This window comes from Lynx rufus, unplaced genomic scaffold (genome assembly GCF_022079265.1).
Source record: "Lynx rufus isolate CCGP_SWC_20201006 ecotype Redwood Valley unplaced genomic scaffold, mLynRuf1.p SCAF_11, whole genome shotgun sequence".
In the NCBI taxonomy this organism is placed as follows: Eukaryota; Metazoa; Chordata; class Mammalia; order Carnivora; family Felidae; genus Lynx; species Lynx rufus.
The window spans coordinates 4,747,842-4,771,329 of NW_025814825.1; the positions used below are offsets into that span (position 1 = coordinate 4,747,842).

At 34.7% G+C, this 23,488-nt stretch overlaps 1 protein-coding gene across 1 annotated transcript in view; it reads left to right on the top strand.

The window, feature by feature from the left end:
- CABCOCO1 (ciliary associated calcium binding coiled-coil 1) overlaps positions 1-23,488 on the top strand; it is a 120,435-nt gene that overhangs the window by 24,205 nt on the left and 72,742 nt on the right. The window contains exons 4-5 of the mRNA XM_047072822.1: positions 5,722-5,866; positions 11,248-11,320. Coding sequence (XP_046928778.1) covers positions 5,722-5,866; positions 11,248-11,320 — 218 coding nt within the window. The remainder of the gene's footprint in view (positions 1-5,721; positions 5,867-11,247; positions 11,321-23,488) is intronic.

The window sequence follows — 23,488 nt, forward strand, 5'->3', positions numbered from 1 at the left end:
TTTTTTTACTTAATGTAAATGTAAAATAAATGGAACTGTAAAAATGTTGGAGGAAAACATGGATAAATTCCTTATAACCTTGGATGGGGAAGACCTTTAAAACTATGCCTCAAAATTCCAAAACCATAAAGACAAAGATAATTAAAGTTGATATATAAAAACCAAAAGTCTACAAAGAAAAAATACCAAGAGAAAAATCAAAAAAAGAATAAGAAACTGGGGAGATTATTGTATCTCAGACACCAGCAAACAATTAAGTTCTATAATATAAAAAAAAAAAAAAGCATGAAAAAGCAAGGAGAAAAAGACCAATACTTCAATAGAAGAGTAAGCCAAGGATATGACTAAATAAGTACAAGTGATTCTTAAATGAAAAGTTTAGCATTAAAGATAATAAGGAAAATGCTAATTAAAACTACACAGAAATGTCATATGTCAGATTGACAAAACTTTAAAATTTTGGTAGCATTTTCAGCTGTCAAAGCTATAAGAAAATAGGTACTATCCTATATTGCTAATGGAAATATGTATTTAAAACCCTCCTGAGGAGTTTAGGTTAGCAGCTGTCTATCAAATTCACTAATGTATTGTCCCCTTTGACCTAGCAATTCCACTTTTGTGAATTTATCCTACATATTTACTTACATACATGTAAGTAAAGTCGTTAGTTTCAGTCATGTTTGTAAAAGCAAAAAATGAGAAATATCACCTGGAGATAAATCAGCATGAACTCACTTAACTTAATGTAGATACACATGTATTTGTAGAGTTAAGTGTATGTACATATACTTCTTAGCTCTGTCTGCAGAGAAGGCCTAGAAGCGACAGCATCCCAGTAGTAATGAGCATACCCAGGAACCAGGTCTTGGTTTATAATTTAATTCTCCAAGAAAAGGAGAGAAGGCTTACTGTAGACCTGGAGCAGAGAACATAAAAGATGAGCCTGGGGGCATATTGTAGTGGCCAAGAGTAAATGCTCAAAAATCAAAATGATGGTTGGTGTGTCAATGAAATAGAGAAGCCAACTGAAAAGTTTCCAATGTCCAAAGTTGGAACAATATGAACAAAATAGCATGATAGTATTGAATTATAATCCAAAGTATAAAATTAACATCCACCAATCTATACTGATAGAAATTAATGATTTATATAAATAATCAGCAGTATGAAGTTTCCTCAAAACATTAAAAATAGAACAACTATATGATCTGGCAACCCCACTTCCGGGAATATATCCAAGTGAAACAAAAACATTAACTCAAGAAGATATCTGCACCCCCATGTTCATAGCAGTATTATTTACAATCGCCAAGATATGGAAACAACCTAAGTGTCCATCTATGGGCGAATGGATAAAGAAGTTGTAGTATATATACATAACCATGGAACATTGTTATTCACCCTAAAGAAACAAATCTCACCATTTGTGACAACATGGATGAAACTTGAAGGCGTTATGCTAAATGAAATAAACCAGACAGAGAAAGACTAATACTGTACAATTGCACTTACATGTGGAATTTAAAACAAAAACAAAGAAACAAAACACCAAACCCATAGAAATTGTGGATACCAGAATGTGGAAGGTGGTCAAGCTACAGACTTCCACGTACAAGATAAATAAGTACTAGGGATGTAATGAACAACATGCTGATGACAGTTACCAGGTGTGATATACAAGAAAGTTGTTAAGAGAGTAAATCCTAAGAGTTCTCATCACAAGAATTTTTTTCCTTTGTCTTCTTTTCTCTCTATTGTGTCTATATGAGAAGATGGATGTTACCTAAATCTATTGCAGTAACCACTGGACAATAAATCAAACCATCTTGCTGTGTGCCCTAAACTTACACAGTGATATATGTCAATTATTTCTCAATAGCACTGGGGAATTTTTTCTGTAGGGAAGGATGTGGGAAGTGGACGTGTGGGCAACAAAGGTGAGGAAGCCTTTTCACAATATACATTCACCTGTTTTTTGAACCATGTGAATATGTCACCTATGCAAAAATTGAAATAAGTCAGACAGACTTATGGTAAAAAAAAAAAAAAGAATATATGACGTGAACGGTCCTATGGTTTGCAACCTCTTAGCTTAAAGTTCACAATCTAGAAACAGAATAAAGGAAAGTAAAACATTTTCACGACGAAAGAAAAAAAAAAAACATTTTCACGAATCTTCACATTCCAAATTTGACAAGATATTTCCATTTTATTTTTTTCTGTAACTTACAAATGACTCAAAATATTTCTTTTATGTGAAATTTTATATTGTTGATATCAGTTCAAAAATGAGTTTTAAAAACTTGAGCAAGACCCATGCAACTACTCATAAAGTAGGAGAGTGTGAAAGTACATATGTAAAATCTAACCAGAAAAAAAGCAAGGGATCTAGTTTTCCCTTTGGGCAGGAAAAAAAAATTCCCTCAAACCTTTAAATTTTTTTTTCAACATTTTTTATTTATTTTTGGGACAGAGAGAGACAGAGCATGAACGGGGGAGGGGCAGAGAGAGAGAGGGAGACGCAGAATCGGAAACAGGCTCCAGGCTCTGAGCCTCGACGCGGGGCTCGAACTCACAGACCGCGAGATCGTGACCTGGCTGAAGTCGGACGCTTAACCGACTGCACCACCCAGGCACCCCTCCCTCAAACCTTTAAACGTAAGGTTATAGTTATCATATGAAAGAATATAATCATAGGTAAGTGTGTCAGAGAAAGAGGTAGTCTGTTTATACTTGGACTCAGAGGAGGCAGAGTCCTAAGCACACAGTGAACATTTGCATCCAGCAACATCTTAACAGTAAAAGCACCGTAGAACATGTCTAGGCTGTTGGCTGCAGCGTGGTTGACCGTTAATAAAATTCTAGCGTAGGAACTGCATTTTCTACTGACTCAGTTTCTGATCTGTTCCTTGTCTCAAGTTTGTGCTGCATTATCCACAAGGCATTCTGCAGACAACTCACCTGGAATCACATTGGATCAAAACTAAAAGATAATGCAACATAGGATTGTCTTAACAATATACATTTTGGGCTCTAGTTTTTCCAGGGTCTGACCAAGGACAAGCTGTTGAGTATTAGACTGGATATTTGACCCCTGTCCAGGTTGATGGGCCTAGATTGATTCTCCTCTATATAACATGAATATTAGCAAATAGCCACAGAATACTTTTTTTGTTCCATGAAGTTTAATTATTTCCCCCTAAATAGGAATGATAATAATAGGTAACATTTGTGTAGGATTATCTTGTGCCAGTCGGTGCATTTGCTTTCCAAATACTGTCTAATTAATTCACACACAACCTTGAAATAGTTCTATTATTCTCCCCATTTTAAAAATGAGAAAAATAAATGAGATTTAGAAAGATTAAATAACTCCTTAAGGTCACAAGCATCAACCCCAGTGACTGAGAATTCATCCTTCCTACTGCTACATCAAATGTGCCAGCTTTGAGCTGACTCTAGAAAGCTCTATATACATGTAATATAGTAGTGTACATATTTCAGTTTACCAAGAGTTTAACATGCATGCCTTATTTGAGCCTCACAACAGCACCATCATTTTGAAAGTTAGTCTTATGTTCGTTTACAGATTTAGGAAATGAAACTTAGATCACCTAACTAGTAAGTGGCAGTTATAAGGTACCATCTTACGTCTTCCAACTAATTATTCTAGCATGTTCGTTCATTATCCTAAATTTTCAAAGAATAACTTTGATTTCTAATAGCACTTACTATTTAAATGGTTTAATCTTTCATATTTTAATCATATCACTAAATATGATTTTTAAAAGCAAATATTTCAGTTAGATAAGTGAAGTGATAACTTTCCTAATTTTTAAAGCCATTATCTATAGAAAGACATTAGACATAGAAAACAGTTTTAAAGTGTCAATTATATTTCAACATAAGAAAATAGTCATATAAATGCATTTTTGTGCTTGATACACGTAATTACATCTAGAACTATAATCATCTAAGAATTACTTTTTCCTCCAGCATCTCTAATTAATACCATTTTAGTAATTAAATGATTCAGATTTTTAATCCATTCATTTTTGAATTGCTTTTATCCAACAAATTTTTCATTTCTGAAGTTATCCCCAAACAGTTTCAAGTTTATCATAGGAAAAGAAATGTACAATAATAACTGAGCTTCCCTTAGAATGATACAGTAAAGCCCAGTTATCCAGCAATAACTTGTGTGTCTAACATATATAAAAGAAAATCTGGAGGGGCGCTATGAGAAATGGACCAATTGTCATTCATCAAACCAGATTTTAATTGTTACACAGTTTTTTGCTTCATTCTCATTCCCACAGGTATAAAAGAGTCTAGACTAAACAAATTGCAAGTTAGTGTTCATCATGTCTTCCTAAGATTTTTAATCATTTTACTGTTATTTGATCAGTAATTTGAGGGCATAACACATCCCAGAGTGAAAGAGTAGCTGTGTTACCAGAAGTGGCTGGGTCCAACAATCTGCTTATGTTCTCATAAATCCTCTGCATTACCCACTCCGACCTCCCTGAAAGATGCACTCCATTAGCAAGAAGTAGAAAGTTTACTGCTGGTTTCCTAAGAGAGATAGAGGTTGGGTCCGGGAGGGTGGGGGCTCACATTGAGCAGCACAGTGCTCCCCAGAGCCTTCATCCAGGCCCCCAGCTAACACCTCCCCCAACCCAAGCAGCTGCTCCAATCTCATCTTTGCCAGAGATTTTCAACTCTCCACCTCAGTCTCTTCAGTCTCATGTCCATACACTCATCACTTGTCAGTGTGTGTGTGTGTGTGTGTGTGTGTGTGTGTGTGTGTGAGATGGAAATAATATTTTGCCTGCCACAAATAAAAATGAGCATAATTAAACAGGAAAAGAAGATGGAAGTTCATATTTGTGTTACAGACACTGTAAATGTTGAGTCTAAGGCTTTTGACATTTATCTACTTCTTTTTCAACTTGACACATGCCATAAAAGATACTATTCCTTTCTTGTTTGTTTTTAGTTGCAGGAGAATAGACCATAACCATTGACTTGTTTATTTTTGGTGATGGTGGCAAAGCGGTGTCAGCCTCGCTCTGTGCTGTCATCTGGCTCTCACCACCACCACCAGGCATGCATTTGAGAAACAGCTTACATAAGTTATAAGTCTGTATCTTGGAGAAGAAAAAAAATATCTTGATGTTTTCCGTAAAAATACATATTTCTGGCATCTAATGAAAATCTTCAGTCCCAAATTGCCACGTGGTAACAATCAGCCAAAGCCAAGTGTCGGTTGACTCTGTTAATCTACATTTTCAGCTCTGAGTTCAGCTCTCCAGTCTACAGTAACTGAATCCACCACGTAGGTGTTCCTTAGCAGCTAATTCAAACCACCATTGTGTCATTTCCATATTTTCCTTTATTCTAAGATCATTTAAAAAGTATATTTTCCATTGTAAAGTTATCTTTAGGTAGATTTTAAATTATTTGTGCATCTTAAAATGGAAACAAAATCTTTAGACAATTGTGTAGCATGACAGTAATTTATTATTGTTGGATGTGTCAGTTGCTGTTCTTTTACAAAAATGTAATTACTAACATATCATTAAAAAACAACATTGCTATTAGTATTGGCCTTACCAATATTGGAAAAGTAAATATTTGGACGTTAAGGACATCTTGAATTATTTTGTTCCCAAAACATCTATCAAAATAATGCTTAAGATTCTCTGGGTTTTATTTCAGCCCTGCATATGTCCTTAGAAGACAGCATAAAATGGCTTGGAGAAGTTATGGCTGAAATAGGACCACCCCATTCACAGAAAAATGAAGAATGGAGTTTTTTTAATATAAAACAAGCCAATGCTATCATCGATTACTTAAAAATCAGGTATGGATTTTCTTTCAGTAGCATTTATTTTTCATTTCATTTTATTTTATAAAATGTCTACTAAATAGAAACCAATTCAATTTTTAGACATTCACAGTATTTATGCTATAATAAGCCCAGCCAATAATGAGATAATATTAAAATCTTTAATCCAATAAATAAAATTCAGAACATTGAATTTTTGGCTAATCTTGCATTCTTAAAAAAAGGTTTGTGTTTAAAAAGTATAAGTTCATGTAGAATTATTTTTTTCATGTAGAATTATAATAAATGATACAAAAATTTATTTTTTCTCTTAATCTCTAATTAAGAACATTTTATTAATAAATTTATTCTTTCACATTAATCCAACTTGATTACAATGGACTTTATATTTTAGGTAGTTGGCCTTGACATCAAAATTTCACATTTTAGAACAACATTAATTTCCATTTAAACATTTATTTGAAATTCTTTGTGCTAGAAGTTAGAGAGGTATATATCCATGCTTCCTCAAATTTATTATGTGCCTTGAAATACTTTGTAGTATTAACCAATTAAACTCATTAAGTTTTTCTCTGTGCTTAGGAAATTATGGTGAATTGAGGGGAAATATTTTTATTACAGTGATTCTTCAGTGGTGAACTAAGAAATTGGCCTTTTATACAATCTGTCACAAGGTCTGCATTAGAGGCATGCATCTTTCCCAAAGGACATTTTGAGAGTTTGCAAATATTTAAACAAGAGTTGGTAAAAAATCTGTCTTTTGCCTAACTAAAAGCTTCTGCAGAATCTTTTTTCCTCCAACACTATACACTGCAGTGTTTTCCAATTTTAAATTTTAAAATTCCAAAATAAAGGGTGCTGCATGATGTCCTAGACATGCTCATGATTTGCTTGGCAAGGATCCTGGCTGTAGTCTGGAAGCTTTTTAAATATTAATGTGTTTAATATGATAACGTTTATATGATGGTTTCTGGCATGAATTAATAATAGAATATGATATAAAATGTTTTTATATAATAGCATTGGATATAATTTGATTTCTTAATGTAAAATATATACCTCCTAATGTGTGCCTCTCGCTGAGAGCTGCAGTACCCTTCATATCAATTAGAGTAAAGCAAGGTCCCTGTGTTGGAGGCAGGAAGGGAATGGAAATCCAGAACTGGAAACCTTGCTCCCCAAGGTCTTTTTGCCCATCAGAGTTTGGTAATCCCTAGGTGAGGGGAATTTTCTGCACATTTGTATAGCAACCTTCTTTCTCTTCTCTATTTGAAACTGCCAGGTTTCTCTTTGAAGAACACATTTTTACATCTGAGCTCTAAGCCCAGGGGGTTTATGATGGGCACCAGGACTGATAGCTAACCATAGCAGCACAACTCTATGCAGGTGCCCTACTGACATCTTCTAGATGGTACAAGATTGCACCTCTTTTCTCTTTAATCGAACGATGCTCATGAGTCTATTACTTGACATTTCATTTCAGAAAATTAAGTTAGGAAGGGATGTCAGTGTTAGTCATCATTAAATGCTAACCAGAGTAACTTTACTTACCAAAAATTTCTATTCTTATTTCTAAAAACAACAACAACAACCATAAAATGTTTGAGAGATTGGTCACATGAAGCAAATCAGAACTATTTTTGATGACATTAAATCTTCATATTGTGATTTCAAATAAATTATACACTTTTAAATTTTTTATTCAAATTTTGGTTAACATACAGTGCAATATTGGTTTCAGAAGTGATTCCAGTAATTCATCACTTACATACAATACCCAGTGCTCATTCCAGTAAATGCCCTCCTTAATACCCATCACCCATTTAGCTCATCTTCCACCCACTTTCCTCCATCAACCCTCAGTTTGTTCTCAGTGTTTAAGAGTTTCTTGTGGTTTGTTTTCCTCCCTCCTCTTTTTCCCCTCTATCCATATGTTCATCTGTTTTGTTTCTTAAATTCCACATATGAGTGAAATCGTATGGTATCTGTCTTCTCTGACTGACTTATTTTGCTTAGCATAATACACTTAGGTCCATCCGTATCACTGCAAATGGCAAGATTTCATTCTTTTTGATGGCTGGGTAATATTCCATTGTACATATATACATCTTCTTTTTTTTTTTCAATTTTTTTTTTCAACGTTTATTTATTTTTGGGACAGAGAGAGACAGAGCATGAACGGGGGAGGGGCAGAGAGAGAGGGAGACACAGAATCGGAAACAGGCTCCAGGCTCTGAGCCATCAGCCCAGAGCCTGACGCGGGGCTCGAACTCACGGACCGCGAGATCGTGACCTGGCTGAAGTCGGACGCTTAACCGACTGCGCCACCCAGGCGCCCCTACATCTTCTTTATCCAATCAGCAGTTGATGGACATTTGGGCTCTCTCAATAGTTTGGTTCTTGTTGTTAAAGCTGCTATAAACACTGGGGTACACTACCTCTTCAAATCTTTATTTTTGTATCCTTTGAGTAAATGCCTAGTGGTGCAACTCCTGGATTGTAGAGTAGTTCTATTTTTAGTTTTTTGGGGAAACTCCATACTGTTCTCCAGAGTGGCTATACCAATTTGCATTTCCACCAACAGTACAAGAGGGTTCCCCTTTCTCTGCATCCTCGCCAACACCTGTTGTTTCTTGTGTTGTTAATTTTAGCCATTCTGACAGGTGTGAGGTGGTATCTCATCATGGTTTTGATTTGTATTTCCCTGATGACAAGTGATGTTGAGCATCTTTTTTGTATCTATTAGCCATCTGGGTGTCTTCTTTGGAAAAGTGTCTATTCATGTCTTCTGCCCAAGGAACTTATACATTTTAAATGCTCCTTTTCCAGAAAATAAAATATCAGTTAGTAGGATATCTAGAATTGGTACTGAAGTTGTATAAAAAGAAATGTGCTTTTCTACAATACCTATTTAGAATGCCTCATAGGTCCACATATATACATTTAATGGCAATTAAACCATATAATATTTTTCATTTTATTGACTACAAAGAAGTTTTATAAATATGAAGCTAACTCATATTATAAGTTTTATATAGTGTAAGCATGTTTCAATTTAATCTGATATTAAATTTACTCAACCAATGTAAGCCCTCGTCAATTCAGGAAGAGTAGTTTTTAGAACATGACCCATACCACGTGAAACTTAACTAGCAATAAAATTGGAATTTTGTTTGATACTGTTAATAGAATATAAATTGTATATTCCATCATATACATATGATATACATATACATATGCATATGCATATACATATACATATAAATGCTACTGCAGCTTTTTAATATAAGACATCACTTAGATATATCTGGTCCCACTACACTTCTGTCATTGTGTATTCTACCTATTCCTTGGAAATTAGGTGAAGGTAATGTGCATAGGCATTTACTCAATATAAGAAAATCAACACTGCCCCTCTGTGCACAACAGGGTATACTTCCTGGCAGTGAGCCCAGATGTCTTGACCCATTTTATTTCTTAGGATTCTCCCTTTGATTTAGAACTATGACAAGGTATTTGACAAAATAGTCTAGGGGCTTGAGTCAGCTGGAAGTCTTCCTTCCAAAGGAAGAGGGAGGAAATGTATTCCCATAACAGAGGTGTCACTTCACTCCCAGAGGAAGTTACCTAATAGTTCCCTGGTAAAGTTACAGACCCCAACCAAGATGGAGACCAGAGCGAAGCAATGGAGGCAACTTGACCCACCCCTGAAAAGTGCCTCGTTAGGTGCCTTCCTCCTCTCATCTATCTTACCCTAGTCCTGGTCTTGCCCCAGCTCGCTTCTTTGACCACTGCATCCAAGTCATGCATTTTATTTTCATTGTGAGAAGTGAATTTCCCCTTTGGCATGAGACAATCTAATTCCTATATGCAATGAGGAGAGTGAGGCTGAAAGATTATAAAATTGCAGGAAGGAAGATTTATGAATTAACTTCTTTGTGTAACATAAGATGGAAGAAAAATTTTACACTAATTCACAGAGAAGAAGCCAAGTTATTTCCAAATACTCTACAGTCTTTATTTTTTCTACTCAATCAGTTATTGCCAGTGTAATATTTTTAACCTTAAAGCTTTCTCTAGGTAAGCAATGTAAGGAAAGGAGAATTTGAATTTATTTTGCTTCATTGAATCATCAAACTTCACTAATCTTGATGTATTTTCTAGCCAACAAATCAAAGTAATGTCAAAAGCTAAGTTAGTTTTCTGAGTGTTGAGGAATAATTTGAATGTACGAGGTCCCCCCACCCCGCCTCAAAAAAAAAAAAAGAATAATAATACCATGACTGAGTCTGCATACCCATCACTTTTTAATGGATTGTGTTAGTAGTGAAATCAACTGCTGATATAACTCAGAGAGACCCAGCTGCCTGAGGATTTCTTCATTGATTTCAAATGAATTGAAACTTTGATCCATTACAGCATTCAGGAGAAGCCATTATTATACATGCTCTGTAGCTACATTTTGCAAATGTTAATTTCTAAGTTATATTAAAATCAATTTTCTTGAATAGCAAAAGGCACCAGACTGAAAGAGAAACCAGTAAGACAATTTTTTTGTTCTTGGGCATTTTGCTGTATTATGAGTCTATTAATTTTCCCAACCAGCAGGAAAAGAATTAGAAAAATTCAAATATTATCACAAACAGGATATTAGAAATCAGCCCGTCAGTAAATTTTTAACTCTCAATAACACATTGCTGAGATCTTTAAACTTACCAGAAATACTTGTTTTAAGAGGCTTCTATTATTTAGCTCTTCATGGTTTTTAGACACTGACCACCTGCTCTTTAGGGTAAAAATTGAAGAAATTACCTTTCTTATATTAATTCCTCTCTTTGACGTGTGAACAAATATTCTACAGGAAAATCAGACAACTCCTAAATGGATTTCAGTACATGCTGCATCATTTTCAGGTGTTATCAGAGATTAATTTAATCTTGAATCATTTGAGAATGTGAGAAGTAAATAATACAGATGTAGATTATAGATTTCAGTCCGTTCATTCCAGAGGAAACTGACTCCAGTTTAAAGCAAAACATGAAAAATAATGTGAAGTTTGGTGTTATTTAGGGACACTGCATTATTTGATTGCCAGCCAAGAAAAGCCCAGATGCAATCTAATTGCTCCCTTATCCCAAACCTATCCATTCATCACAGATTAATTGACTGATCTTATATTCGGTACTGTGTTATACTGTCAACGTCTCAAAAAAGTAAATCTTTAGTTTTTTACCATTTCTGGACAATCCATTTGGAATAAAACAGGTAGCTCACTCCATGTTAGTATTTAATGTCTTGCTCAATATGAACAATTTCCCTTTCATAAATACTCTTACATATTTGCTTTCTTTCCTAAAATAAATTTATCAGAGTTGCACATTTATTTTGTATTTCAGCTTATTTCAACACTACAAGCTATATGAGTTTCTATTCTACTCTACCAGGGAAGAAATTGTGATAGGAACTGAGGTAAGTAATTTATCTAGATGGAACCAATTAAGCTGAATCACTTAATGCATGCTGATCGGCATCTGGATCTTTAACTGCTTAAAGCAACTTCTTGTCAAGATTACTCGAGTGTTAATATAACCAACTAGTAGTTTGCAAAAAGAATAATTACATAAAGCGAGCATTGGATTAAGAAAATAAGCTGTCTTTTCGCATTAAAGGCATTGTTAATCACATATACTTTATGTATTTATGGATTATTTGACAAAGAAAAGCTGAACGGGTTATGTATGTCTTCATACAAAGAAAATTGGGAAAAGTGAGATAAATTAATTCAGTTAAATCTCTTCTAATATCGCATTTTTTCAATCTAATCATCTTTAAGGTCTAATTCAAATCCCACTTCCTCAATGAAGCAAACCTTCCTTAATTGCATCACATCTCAAAGGAAAGGTTTAGACAAACTCTTTAATCACATTCTATTATTTTATTCTGGTTGATCTCTTTCTGCTGAATATTGGCTACTCTTTTTACACGTATAAGCACATAAATATGCACTGTGCTATATGGTTTTCTAATTATTTTTTGTGGATTGATATAGTCAGCACAACTCAACTGTAATTTCCTTGAAGGCAAGGATGAGGTGATGCCTTTCTACCAAAGCATAGTGTAGAATGAACCATAGTGGCCCCTCAATTAATACTACATAAGTGATTCAGTGACATTGAATACAATAGCATTTCTACAATAAATGGTCTACCTTAAGATATTTTGGAACAGCTTTATGTATAATTACATGTTCATAATTGCTACAAATTAATCCGAGGTAAGAAAACATCTTAAGGAGGTTAAAGATGCCATAAAAAGTGCTCCTTAGGTTCCCAACTACTTGAGAAGTCTATGTTGCCTAGAAGTATCAGACATAGGAGTGGCCATGGTCACAAATAAACAATGAATAGGGGTTCCTGGGTGGCTCAGTAGGTTGGGCGTTGGATTTGGGCTCAGGTCATGATCTCGCGGTCCATGGGTTCGAGCCCCTCCTTGGACTCAGCGCTGACAGCTCAGAGCCTGGAGCCTGCTTTGGATTCTGTGTCCCTCTCTCCCTGTCCCTCCCCCACTCACGCTCTGCCTCCCTCTCTCTTTCTCTTAAAAAATAATAAGTATTAAAAAAAATTAAATCACATAAATGGTGAAGAAAGGGATATTTATGTTATCTTTTTAATTTCTTGATACTAAGCACCAGGTGGAATGTGCCAACTATTATATCTGCCAGGGTGCTGTTGTTCTGGATTTAATAAAATGCCTACTTCATAAACACCTCAGTCACTGTTACTCATCTTCCATTTGGGTACTTGTTCTCATGTGGGCCTTTTAAGTTAATTGAAGGAAAACAAGGAGCCCTTTGTGCCTTTGACTTCTCTAAAATTTCTTCTTTGTGGTCTCCTCATACGAGCTTAAATTAGGTGTCACTTGACAAAGTTTCACTGACAACATTTCCATGAGAGAATTACATCATATAGTGCAACAGGTGCAAAAATTATCAGTTTAGAATACAATGCTATATCATTTATTCAGCAAAACTTTGGGAAAATGATAATGGCTTTGCCAGTAGCATAAGCAGATACTTAGAATCATCAAGAAAAAGTTTCATAAAGGAATTTGAACTCCCTTTTCTCTTTGTTAGTTGCACAATCGTGCCTTTCTTCTTTGTTGTAAGGATATATTTAGGTGACATTTATGCTTATGGAAAGATAAAATGGAGAAAGTAGACTGGGATTGGCGCTTTTATTTTCCTTTGTCATTTACGTTTTCTCCAAGCTGACCAGAGTTATAAAAAATAATCTTTAATGAAGGGATTTTGGGTCTTCAGGAATTAGGCCACTCTTGGAATTTTAAAGGATTAACCAAAGCAGGTATTATACTATAATATTTAATGACATTGTTGAAGTGTCTGATAACCCTTGGTGCTAATATCTGTTTTTTAATTAACAACCTTTCATACAGGATGCAGAGGCCTGCCCTGTTAATGTGATTATTCATGCTGACCTCAGTGCTCTGAGAGCAAACAAGGTCCACACAACAACTGCATAAATGTTCCAAGTTTAACTCTCAGGCTGGTGTTCAAGTTAAAGAACACTGACAAAATTTAGTTTCTCTCTTAATTGTGGATAGGCAATTATAACAAAACATATAAATCCCCTCTATGAATAATTGTTAAATATTAATTTTAGTTGTTAATAGGACATAAATAAGTCATACTCATACTTTTCTTGGGTTTTAGTTTAAAGGAATTGGTTTTTGCATTTAGCAATTGTTTCTGGCTAATCTCTACTCACCTTTTTCAAAAAATTTCATGTTGTGCTTAGATCATAGAGGCACATTTTCAGTAAATTATTATTCTTGACCTGAGATGCTGCATAATGTAGGAATATTTCTGATAGATAGAGTTCTATAAACGACATGTTTTGTAGTTCATTCAGTGGTTCACAGATCATATACGTTGAAAAGGTAGTAAGCAACCAGAACGAACCAGGATAATGACAGAATGGAGGCAGCAAATACCTGTGGCTGTAGCCACCTGAGAGGATGAAGTGTATGAGTTTCACTCACTTTAAAGAGATGAGGACTGCCTTTCAGTCGTTTAAGCCAGCTCACCAAGACTTGTTTTGACAATGCAATTAGCTCACAGATCCTCTGACATAAGAATTGTAAGGGAAACAGATTCTCCTTAGGGGATATGATCTATATCCTTCCTTGGCCTAAGGCCCCATCCAGAGAGAAATCTGGAAACTGCTATGTTCTTTCTTTTGTTACCTGAAAACCACAAATAACATTTAATAATTGCACACAAAAAGAATACTTTCAGGTATTAGCAATGGTGATGATCAAAAACTCATAGCAGATACCCAAAGTCATGGTTCTACTCAGGTATTTAGCACAAGGCATCTACTAAATGATACAACTATAAGTTATTTATTTATTCATTCAACATGTGACCCAGTTCCTATGACATTGTGGGTTTTGTGCCAACTTCCAGAGATACACAGTGATAAGCAACAATTCTTGTCCTCAAGGGGTTGACTGTCTAATGAGAGGAGACAGGTGATTAAATAATTCATTATAGTATAGGGCCCCAAATATTATGATCCTCTGGGAACAAATAGAAGACAAAGAGGAACACCTAACTTGTAGATTTAAGTTTATAGGGGTTTCTAGGAACAAGTGAAATCTAAGAGGAAATCTGAAGGTTGTGAATGAGATAGTCAGTGTACTGTAAGTTTTTTGGTGCAGTGAAAGAAATTCCACTCAAAATAGTTCAACCAATTAAAAAAAGGAAAGGTGTATTACGTGATCACTAACTGGTAAATACAGGGGTGAGCTGGACAGAGGTTAACTGTAGTCAAACAATGTAGTTAAGAGTGTATGTGTATACACGCATATATCTCAATCTTTCATCTCTCTTAGATGTTTTTCATCTCTTTTCTCTGATTCTTTTTGCTTTGGTCTCATTCCCCTCTACTGCAGACAGTCTTCCTCCCAACTGGTGGGAGACCTGATAGAAGCAGCTCTGGTTTAGCACATCTAGGAAAAAGGGGAAATATTCCTCACAGTGTTAATATTATTGGCTATGTTTATGCCACGTGTCCACCCTTGATTAACTACTGTGGCCAGAGGAGTGGAGTAATGCTACCCGAAGACTAAAGTAGAATTTATTGAGTGGGTGACAGAGGATAAAGAAATCCCCAAAAGAAACAGAGAGAGTCTTTGCAAGAGGGATGAGTGATTTTATCAAAAGAGTGAATTAAGCCGACATGTACAACTCTTCCATCCAAAATCCCATGAGAGGCCAAAAATTTCAAAATCCACAATGCTATGGATAAAAGATTTTATGACATGTAAAATTATAGATTTCTGGTTAGATGAAACCACAGCCCTGTATGCACAAAGAAGATGCTACAGAGTTAGTGAAGTTTCCTTAGGCATGCTCAATTGATACAGAAATAGGAAAAGCTTTAGAGGGAAAAAAGCCAAAGTTCCCAAAGTAGGGAACTGCTTTCAGAGCAACTGCGCCATTCAGCTCCTTCACTTCTGCTGCCTGTGCAGAGCACAGGGACTCCATAGCATTTTCCCCAAAACTGAAGAAACCACTGTGGACATTGACACCGAAGAGGAGAGCAGTTCTGAGGTTTCCAGGAGAGATCATGAATATACCCTAAATATAACCTACTGGTGCATCTAGCTACCATTATTATTTGCCCCTCTCCTACAGTCTCTAGTGGCAAGCTATGGCACACAAACATCGCCAGGCAAGTGAACAAGGATTATCTAATGTAAAGATTTTAAATGGCAGCCCCAAATCACCAAGCAGTTGAGGAAAGCAAAATCATAGATAGACATGAAACTCTATGAACAAATCAAAGAATAGTTAAGGAACAGAGTTGATAGAGCAAGTGGTAGAAGACTTGAAGTCCGATTATTAGTCTTAAGAGAGTTTTAAAGGTTGCTCTATTCTTGAAAAATTAACTAATAGAGATCTTGGAGATTTAAAATAAGATTTGAAAACTCTTATTAAGATATCAGGTACAATTTCATGTTGATAGGTTTGAAAATCTACAAAAAAACAATACTCGGAACTATACAAATATTTACTTAAAAGAATATTGATGATCTTAGTAGAATGATAATTATGTAACATATTGAAAAATCCAAATGTAAAAGTGGCATCAGACCTAGACAATTTTACAGGCTAGTTTCACCAAAATTTCTAAAGTAGATCATTCCCTTTTATGTAAATTGTGATAGAGGATAGAAGGAGATGGAGAACTTTCAACTCATTCTTTGAAGTTAGTATAATTCTGAGAATGTTTCAACTTATTCCATGAATTGGTAATGAATTATAACCAAAAGTAAAAAAGAATAAAAGTTATGGGCAATCTCAGGTATGAAAATAAATGCAACAATCTTAAATAAAATATTAGGAAGTGAAATATAGCAGAGGATTGGGTCTTCAAATAGGATATATTCCACATATTTAAGGATTATTTAACACTGAGATATCTGTTAATGTAATTCTGTACATTATCAGATTAAGGGAAGAAAAACCAAGTGACCATCTCCATAGATATGGTAAAGTATTTGATAAAATTAGACACTCATTTTTCACTTTAACTAGACTTCAATTAATCAGTAATATAGAATTACACTCTTTGAAAAAAAATAATTACACTCTTAACTCAGAATATACCAACACAAAAAACTGTCTACAAATATCTTAATGAAAACGTTAAAATACCCATCAGGAACAAGACAAGGCTAATTATTATTACCAACATTGCTTTTTAGTTCCTAGCCAATGTAGTAAAACAAAAAAGAAGTCAGAAATAGAAGAAAAGATAAGTATTGACAACAAGACACAAAGCTTTCATTGTTTGCAGATGGTATGATATAAAACCATCATTAAGAAAATATTTTCTTATTATATTAGTAATAACCCAATAGAAAAGGATCACATTGATAAAAATAAAAACCATAACATTTTTATAAATGAACCTAACAAAAATGTTAAAGAATTATACAAAAAAAATTGAGTAGTTTTAGCAAAGACAGTTTTCTTTTTCATTCTGAGTAAATGGAACGTAAAACATGTTTCCAGTTTAGAAGACTCAGTTTTATGAAGATATCATGTCATTTCAAATTAACCTATAAACTCAGAGTAATCACAGTCATAGTGCTATGATTATGGTGGCTCTTTACCAAGTAATTCTTTAAATTTTTTGTTGTTGTTGTGGAACATTTCAATCATATATAAAATAGAAGGAATTAGATATTAACTCTCATACGTGAGCTTATGCCCATAATAGTTAAATATTTTAATATGTGACTCTAAAATATAATGAATTTAAAGTAACTCTTCAATATCATCAGTTGTGCAGCCAATGTTCAAAAGCCCCTGATTATCTTATAACTAGTGTGTATTTGTGTTTTATTTATGTATTACTTTGTTTGTTTGTATGTTTGTTTGAAATAGCACCCAAATAAAATACCTATGTTGCAATTAGATTCTTAAGTCATTTTAAGTTTATAGGCTCACTATTTGCATTTTTTAATTTCTTTGTAATTTGTTTGTTGAAGTATCCACATCTTCTATCCTATAGAATTTTCCACAGCTACTTTCACAATTGCATTCCTGTGGTATTCTTAACATTTCTCTACCTTCCATGTTTCTAGCAAATGGGTAGTTAAATGTCAGAAGACTGGCTAGACTTCAGTTCAGATGTTTAGCAAGAAGAATTTATAGGTGGTTTTGTATATTTATATATTAGGAAGCAAATAATGTCTGGTTTTCTCTTTTTTTGTGATGTTAGCAACCACTGACCATTATTACCTAGATCTATTATTTCATTAAGGGTTAAAAAATGGTGATATTCTATGTCATCATGCTTTTTTTCATTTATGGGCTGGATATTTCCATGAATAGAAACTTCCACTCTTCAATTATTTGATTCAACTGAGATACAGTTCATATAGAAAAGACAGGATGAGTGCTAGATTCTTCTCCTTTCTTTAATAGTTTTCAGAATAATAAATTGGATTTTTAATATCCTCTAAAAGTACTTGTTGTAGACTGACTGATGCCCCCACCACCTCAAGATGCTTGCATGCTAATTCAATAAATTCAGGACCTCTGAATTTATAACCTTACATGGCAAAAGGGACATTGCAGATTGACTAAATTAAAGGATTTGAGAGGGGGAGATTATCCTGGATTATCTAAGTGGGCTCAGTGTAATCATAAACTTTCTTATAAGAGAGAAAGGGAAAAAGGGAAGTCAGAGTCAGAGACAAAGGAGAGAAGTTTAAAGGTGCTACTGATGGCCTTAAAAATGGAAGAAAAGACCAGGAACCAAGGAATTAAGGTGGCCTCTAGGGGATGGATAAGGCAAGGAAACATTCTCCTCTAGAGCCTCTAGAATGAATGCAGCCCTGTCAATATGCTAAGTTGAGAACTTCTCATATCCATAACTGTAAAATAAATAAATCTGCATTGTTTTAAGCCATCAAGTTTGTGGTAATTTGCTATAGCAGGAATAGGAAACTAATATAGACTTTGACTTAATAGCACACATTTTTATTTGCATTTTGATCCATTTTAATTACTATTCTTATTAATCCTCAAGTTGTCTCATCTTTGACCAGTGTTCTCATCGTTCTGTTTGCCAGTCCCTGTCTTAATACCATATTATTTTAACTACCATAACTTTATAGACTGTTTTAGAATATGATATGGCAATGCCTTCTCCTTTTCCTCCTTCTCCTTCTTGTCCTTTCTTCCTCCTTTTTCTTCTCCTCCTCCCCATCCTTCACCTCCTTCTTCATTATCATCATCATCACCATTAGCATTTGGTTGATTATATAGTTTATATATGATAGTTTAGTTTTTCTTCAATGTGAAATTTATCATTAAACCCATGCATATGTGTATTTCTAGTATACAACATATACAAGTATTTAGAAAGGTGGCATTTAAAACCAGTCAGGATAATTGACTATGTGTTTCATTTAAAAAGCTAGATTTCTACCTCACCCCAAACTGGAAAATGAGTCTAACCTATTAACAAATCTATTTCCTATAACAGTAGACATATCCTATAATGACAAATTATAATTTGCCCCAATACTTCCACTGAGAACAACTAGAAAAGCTGGACAAGTTTTTTTTTAAGACTTAAAATGTTTGAAGGTATTGGAGCTAGCAAAACTCAAAACAATTGGAGCTCAACAAGTGAGCCAGAAATGGTTTGGTGTGAGAACAAAAACTGGAGGAGAAGGGAAATATAGCAAATCCCACAAGTTGCATGTTGGGACTCCAAAGGACCATACTTTAAAAAATCAGCCTTCACATAAACTGAACCTCAGCTTCAAGTTATCTCAGTTTTTGGTAAATTTAAGATTATCCATGTATAGTGCTGTTAACCTCATCTGTAAGTAAAACAAACTCATGCTACACTTCAAATAATACCAACTGTTTTTGTAACCAGTGTCTATCACTCAGTAAAAGTATGAGGCACACAGAAATAGAAACAGACCCATAAGTGTTTCAGATAATGGAGTTATTAGCCATATACTGTAAAATAATTATGCTTAAGAAATAAGAAATATTCTGGAAAATAAAATACAAGACAGTGAATTTCAGCAGAATATTAGAAAATATTAAGAATACTAAATGGGGGCACCTGGGTGGCTCAGTCAGTTAAGCATCTGATTTCCACTCAAGTCATGATCAGGTTTGTGAGTTCGAGCCCGACGCCCCCCACCGCCCACCCCCCCCCATCAGGCTCTGTGCTGACAGCTCAGAGCCTGGAGCCTGCTTCGGATTCTGTGTCTCCCTGTCTGCCCCTCATGCTCATGCTCTGTCTCTCTCTGTCTCTCTCTGTCTCTCAATAATAAATACAAGTTTAAAAAAAATTTTTTAAGAAAACTAAATGGAAATTCTGGAATTAGAAGATATAATAATTGAAATTAATAACCAAATAGATGTGTTTAACAACAGGTTAGTCATGAATGAAGAGAAAATTGGTAAATTGGAAGATAAGTCAAAAAATACTAAGATGAAGCATGGGTATGCAAAAGCTATCATGATAAACACAGTAAAAGGTGTAGAAGAATATTGATAGAGTGAAAAAGGTCTGACATAGAGATAAACAAGTGAATTCCAGAATGAGGAGATAGACACAACATTCAAAGAGTTCATTTTCTGGAAATAACAAACTTTAAACCACTTTAGATTTGATTCACTGTGAACTCCAAATACAAATGTCCACATCTAAACATTCCATAGTAAAATTTCTAAAAACCATAGGTGGGAGTACTGGTTTCCACATCTGCATGTAAGGAGTTTGAATTCTCCACTCTATCCTAATGACAAGTAAAAAACTGAACAGACTGAAAGTCAACAACTCTTGGATCCATATGAGAAGGAAGGACACAGAGCAAATGGTTACCCCCAAGATTAGAGAGATAGGCAAATACAGACCATTGTGGCTTATTGTAACAGACTTATGAGTGGAAACTGCCACAGGACCGAGTGCCAAGTTAGGAAAACCTGAACTATAATTGATGACCTACTCAGTGGAGGCTCAGTGCCAATAACTCTGAGAGTTAAAAACTCCAAATGGACCCAGTCCTGAGGGGCCCCACTCTATTGTGAGATTTACCTCACAGAGCCTGATCAGAAGTCCATAGTAAATATTAATCCTTCCCATTGTGCTTCTGGCAGGGTGAGAGGAAAAAGAACCATATCAAAATATGCCTGACCACTTATTTATTCTTAACAAGTCCTGTACTTAAGGGAATGGGGTTAACCAGAGTCTAACCTGCTGAGGTGTTATCATAGTCTGACCAACCCGGGCAAATGCAAACACCCAACTTCAACCCACTCTAGCCATCCTGTCCCATCTAAAGAGGAAGAAAAAAGCAAAAACTCTTGTGAAATTTGCAGTCCAGAGGCACAGGCTTCCTAAAAGACTGAGATGTAATCATAGAACTATAGAACATGTTCGATGTAATCATAGAACCATAGAACATGTTCTCTAACCTCATACCTCACCACCACATTACTAAAGGCCTATCTTCAGTAGTTCTTTTTGCCACTTTACCATTTACATTAGGTCCAAAAAAATAAAATACTTAGGTATAAATTTAGAAAAAATAAGTACAAGGTCTATATGAGTGGAACTGCAAAACTCTGATAAATGAAATAAAGAACTAAATAAATGGAGAAGGATGGTCTATGATCATGGATAGGAAGACTCATTACTGTTATGATGTCCGTCCTTCCCAATTTGATGTATAGATTAAATGCAATCACAATAAAAGTCTCAAAAAGTTATTTTATGAATATCAAACAACTCATTTTAAAGTTTATATGGAGATGCAAAAGGCTCAGAATAGCCAATACAATGTTGAAGAAGAAGAAGAAAGTTGGAGAACTGACACTATCCAACATCAAGACTTACAATAAAGCTAAAGTAATCAAGACAGTGTGGCAATGGTAAAGAATGGGCAAATAGATTAATAGAACAGAATAGAGAATCCAGAAATAGACCCTTTTAAATATGCTCAATTGATCTTTGACAAAGGAGAAAAGTAACGCAATGGAACAAAGTAGCATTTTTAACAAATGGTGCTGGAACAAGAAACGAATCTAGACACAAAACTTACACTGCATAAAAAATTAGCTTGAAGTGGACCATGGATCTAAATGTAAAACACAAAACTATAAAACTCCTAGATCATGACAGGGAAAAACCTAGATGATCTTGGGTATGGCAATGACTTTAAGATACAACATTAAGGCACAGTTCATGAAAGAAACAGTTGATTAGCTGGACTTCATTAAAATCAAAAATTTCTGTTCTGGGAAAGTCAATATCATGAGAATGTAAAGATAAGCCACAGGCTGGGAGTAAATATTTGCAAGAAATACACTTGATCCAGAATATACAAAGAACTCTTAGAACTCAACAGTAAGACAACAGTCTGATTATAAAATGGTCCAAAGACCTTAACACACACCACTCCCAAGAAGATATACAGATGGCAAATAAGCATATGAAAAGATGTTCCACATCATATTTCATCAGGGAAATGCAAATTAAAACAATAGGATAGCACTACACACCTATTAGAATGGCCAGCTGGAGCACTGACAACACCAAATGCTAATAAGGAGGTAGAGCTCCCTAGAACATTCCCAAGAAGTATTGGGCACATTTTGTAAATTAAGTGCAGGCATATATAAACATGTTCCCATACTAATAAATTGACAGAGAGAGATCATCTGGGTGTTGACAAACTAAAAGACTGAATAGAAAAAATAGGTGAACTCTCAATCCATAAAATTAAATACTTTGCAAGTGTGTTGCTGCCACATTTTAAGTATAAACTAGGTTTAGCTGAAAAGTCATTTATAGAGTAAAAATCTGGCGTTGTGCTATAGCATCCCAAATTTTTCCTAAGAAAATAAAATTGATATCATGAATTATGTATACATAGTACATTTTAAAAATATTTATTCATTTTAATTTTACCAAAGTGACAACACATCAAATCTTGGATCATTTGTACTTTCAAAGGTTATATATATATATATATATATATATATATATATATCCCCCACACGAACATATTTGTGTTTGAATATAAAAACCTCATAAGACTGCTTTGATAGTTCCCTAATTTACAAAATATAATAGAGAGATATAGTTTGATTTTTTTGCCGTTTAAGCCAGCATACTTAATATGTTTCAGGATTTTGCTTTATCATGCAGACATCTTCACACAAGCCCCCTTTGCACTACTCCAGGAGGCACCATTCACACTCTAGTCTGTGTGATCAGTGGGGTTGTGCATTGTGCCGACAGTGCAGCTGCTGGTGGAGGCCCTGTTTGCACAAGGGGTACTCCAGCAGAATCATAGTATTATAAATATGGTATACTTAGAAAGATATTTAAAGAGAATGATAAATATACCTAAGTGGTTACCTTGCCTGGAGCCATGTTTTGGCAGCGTTTCATAACCCAAAATAATACAACTTAACGTCAGCAACTGTAGAAAATTCAGACCTCCCTAAAATCAGTGAATGTCAGTTGTATATAATTTCATGTTCTGAGCACTTATTCCTAAAGAAAAACAAAATAAAGAAAACACTTTTTTCTTCCTTATTTCAAAACCCACACAGATTATGGGTGTTAATGACACTATACTTAAAAACTGTTAGCTTTGTGTGGGGAGTGGTGGCAATAACCAGATAGGAACAGAAATTTTATTTTTTTAAACTCCAAAGTTACGGTGTCCTAAATAAACAAAATATGAGACTTATGTAAACACTCACCCCTTTAAGGGAAAAAAAGGGAGCGAAAACAACATTGCATGTCTGATCATATTTTGAAAAGGAGAAAGGCAGCTGAAGCATAGCTATAAAGATATCTTTTTTCTATTCAGTTTACCCTTGAGATGTACCTATCAAAATAATCTAAATTTATCCAGATGATATTTTTAATCTTGAGAAAGGCTTTTTTTTTTCTTGTTGGATGATCCTATTAGCAAACTGCTGGAAGGGAAAATCATACAGGACATAATTTGTAGTTTGACCTACTCACATTGGGTGTTGCTAAAGAAAATCAATCA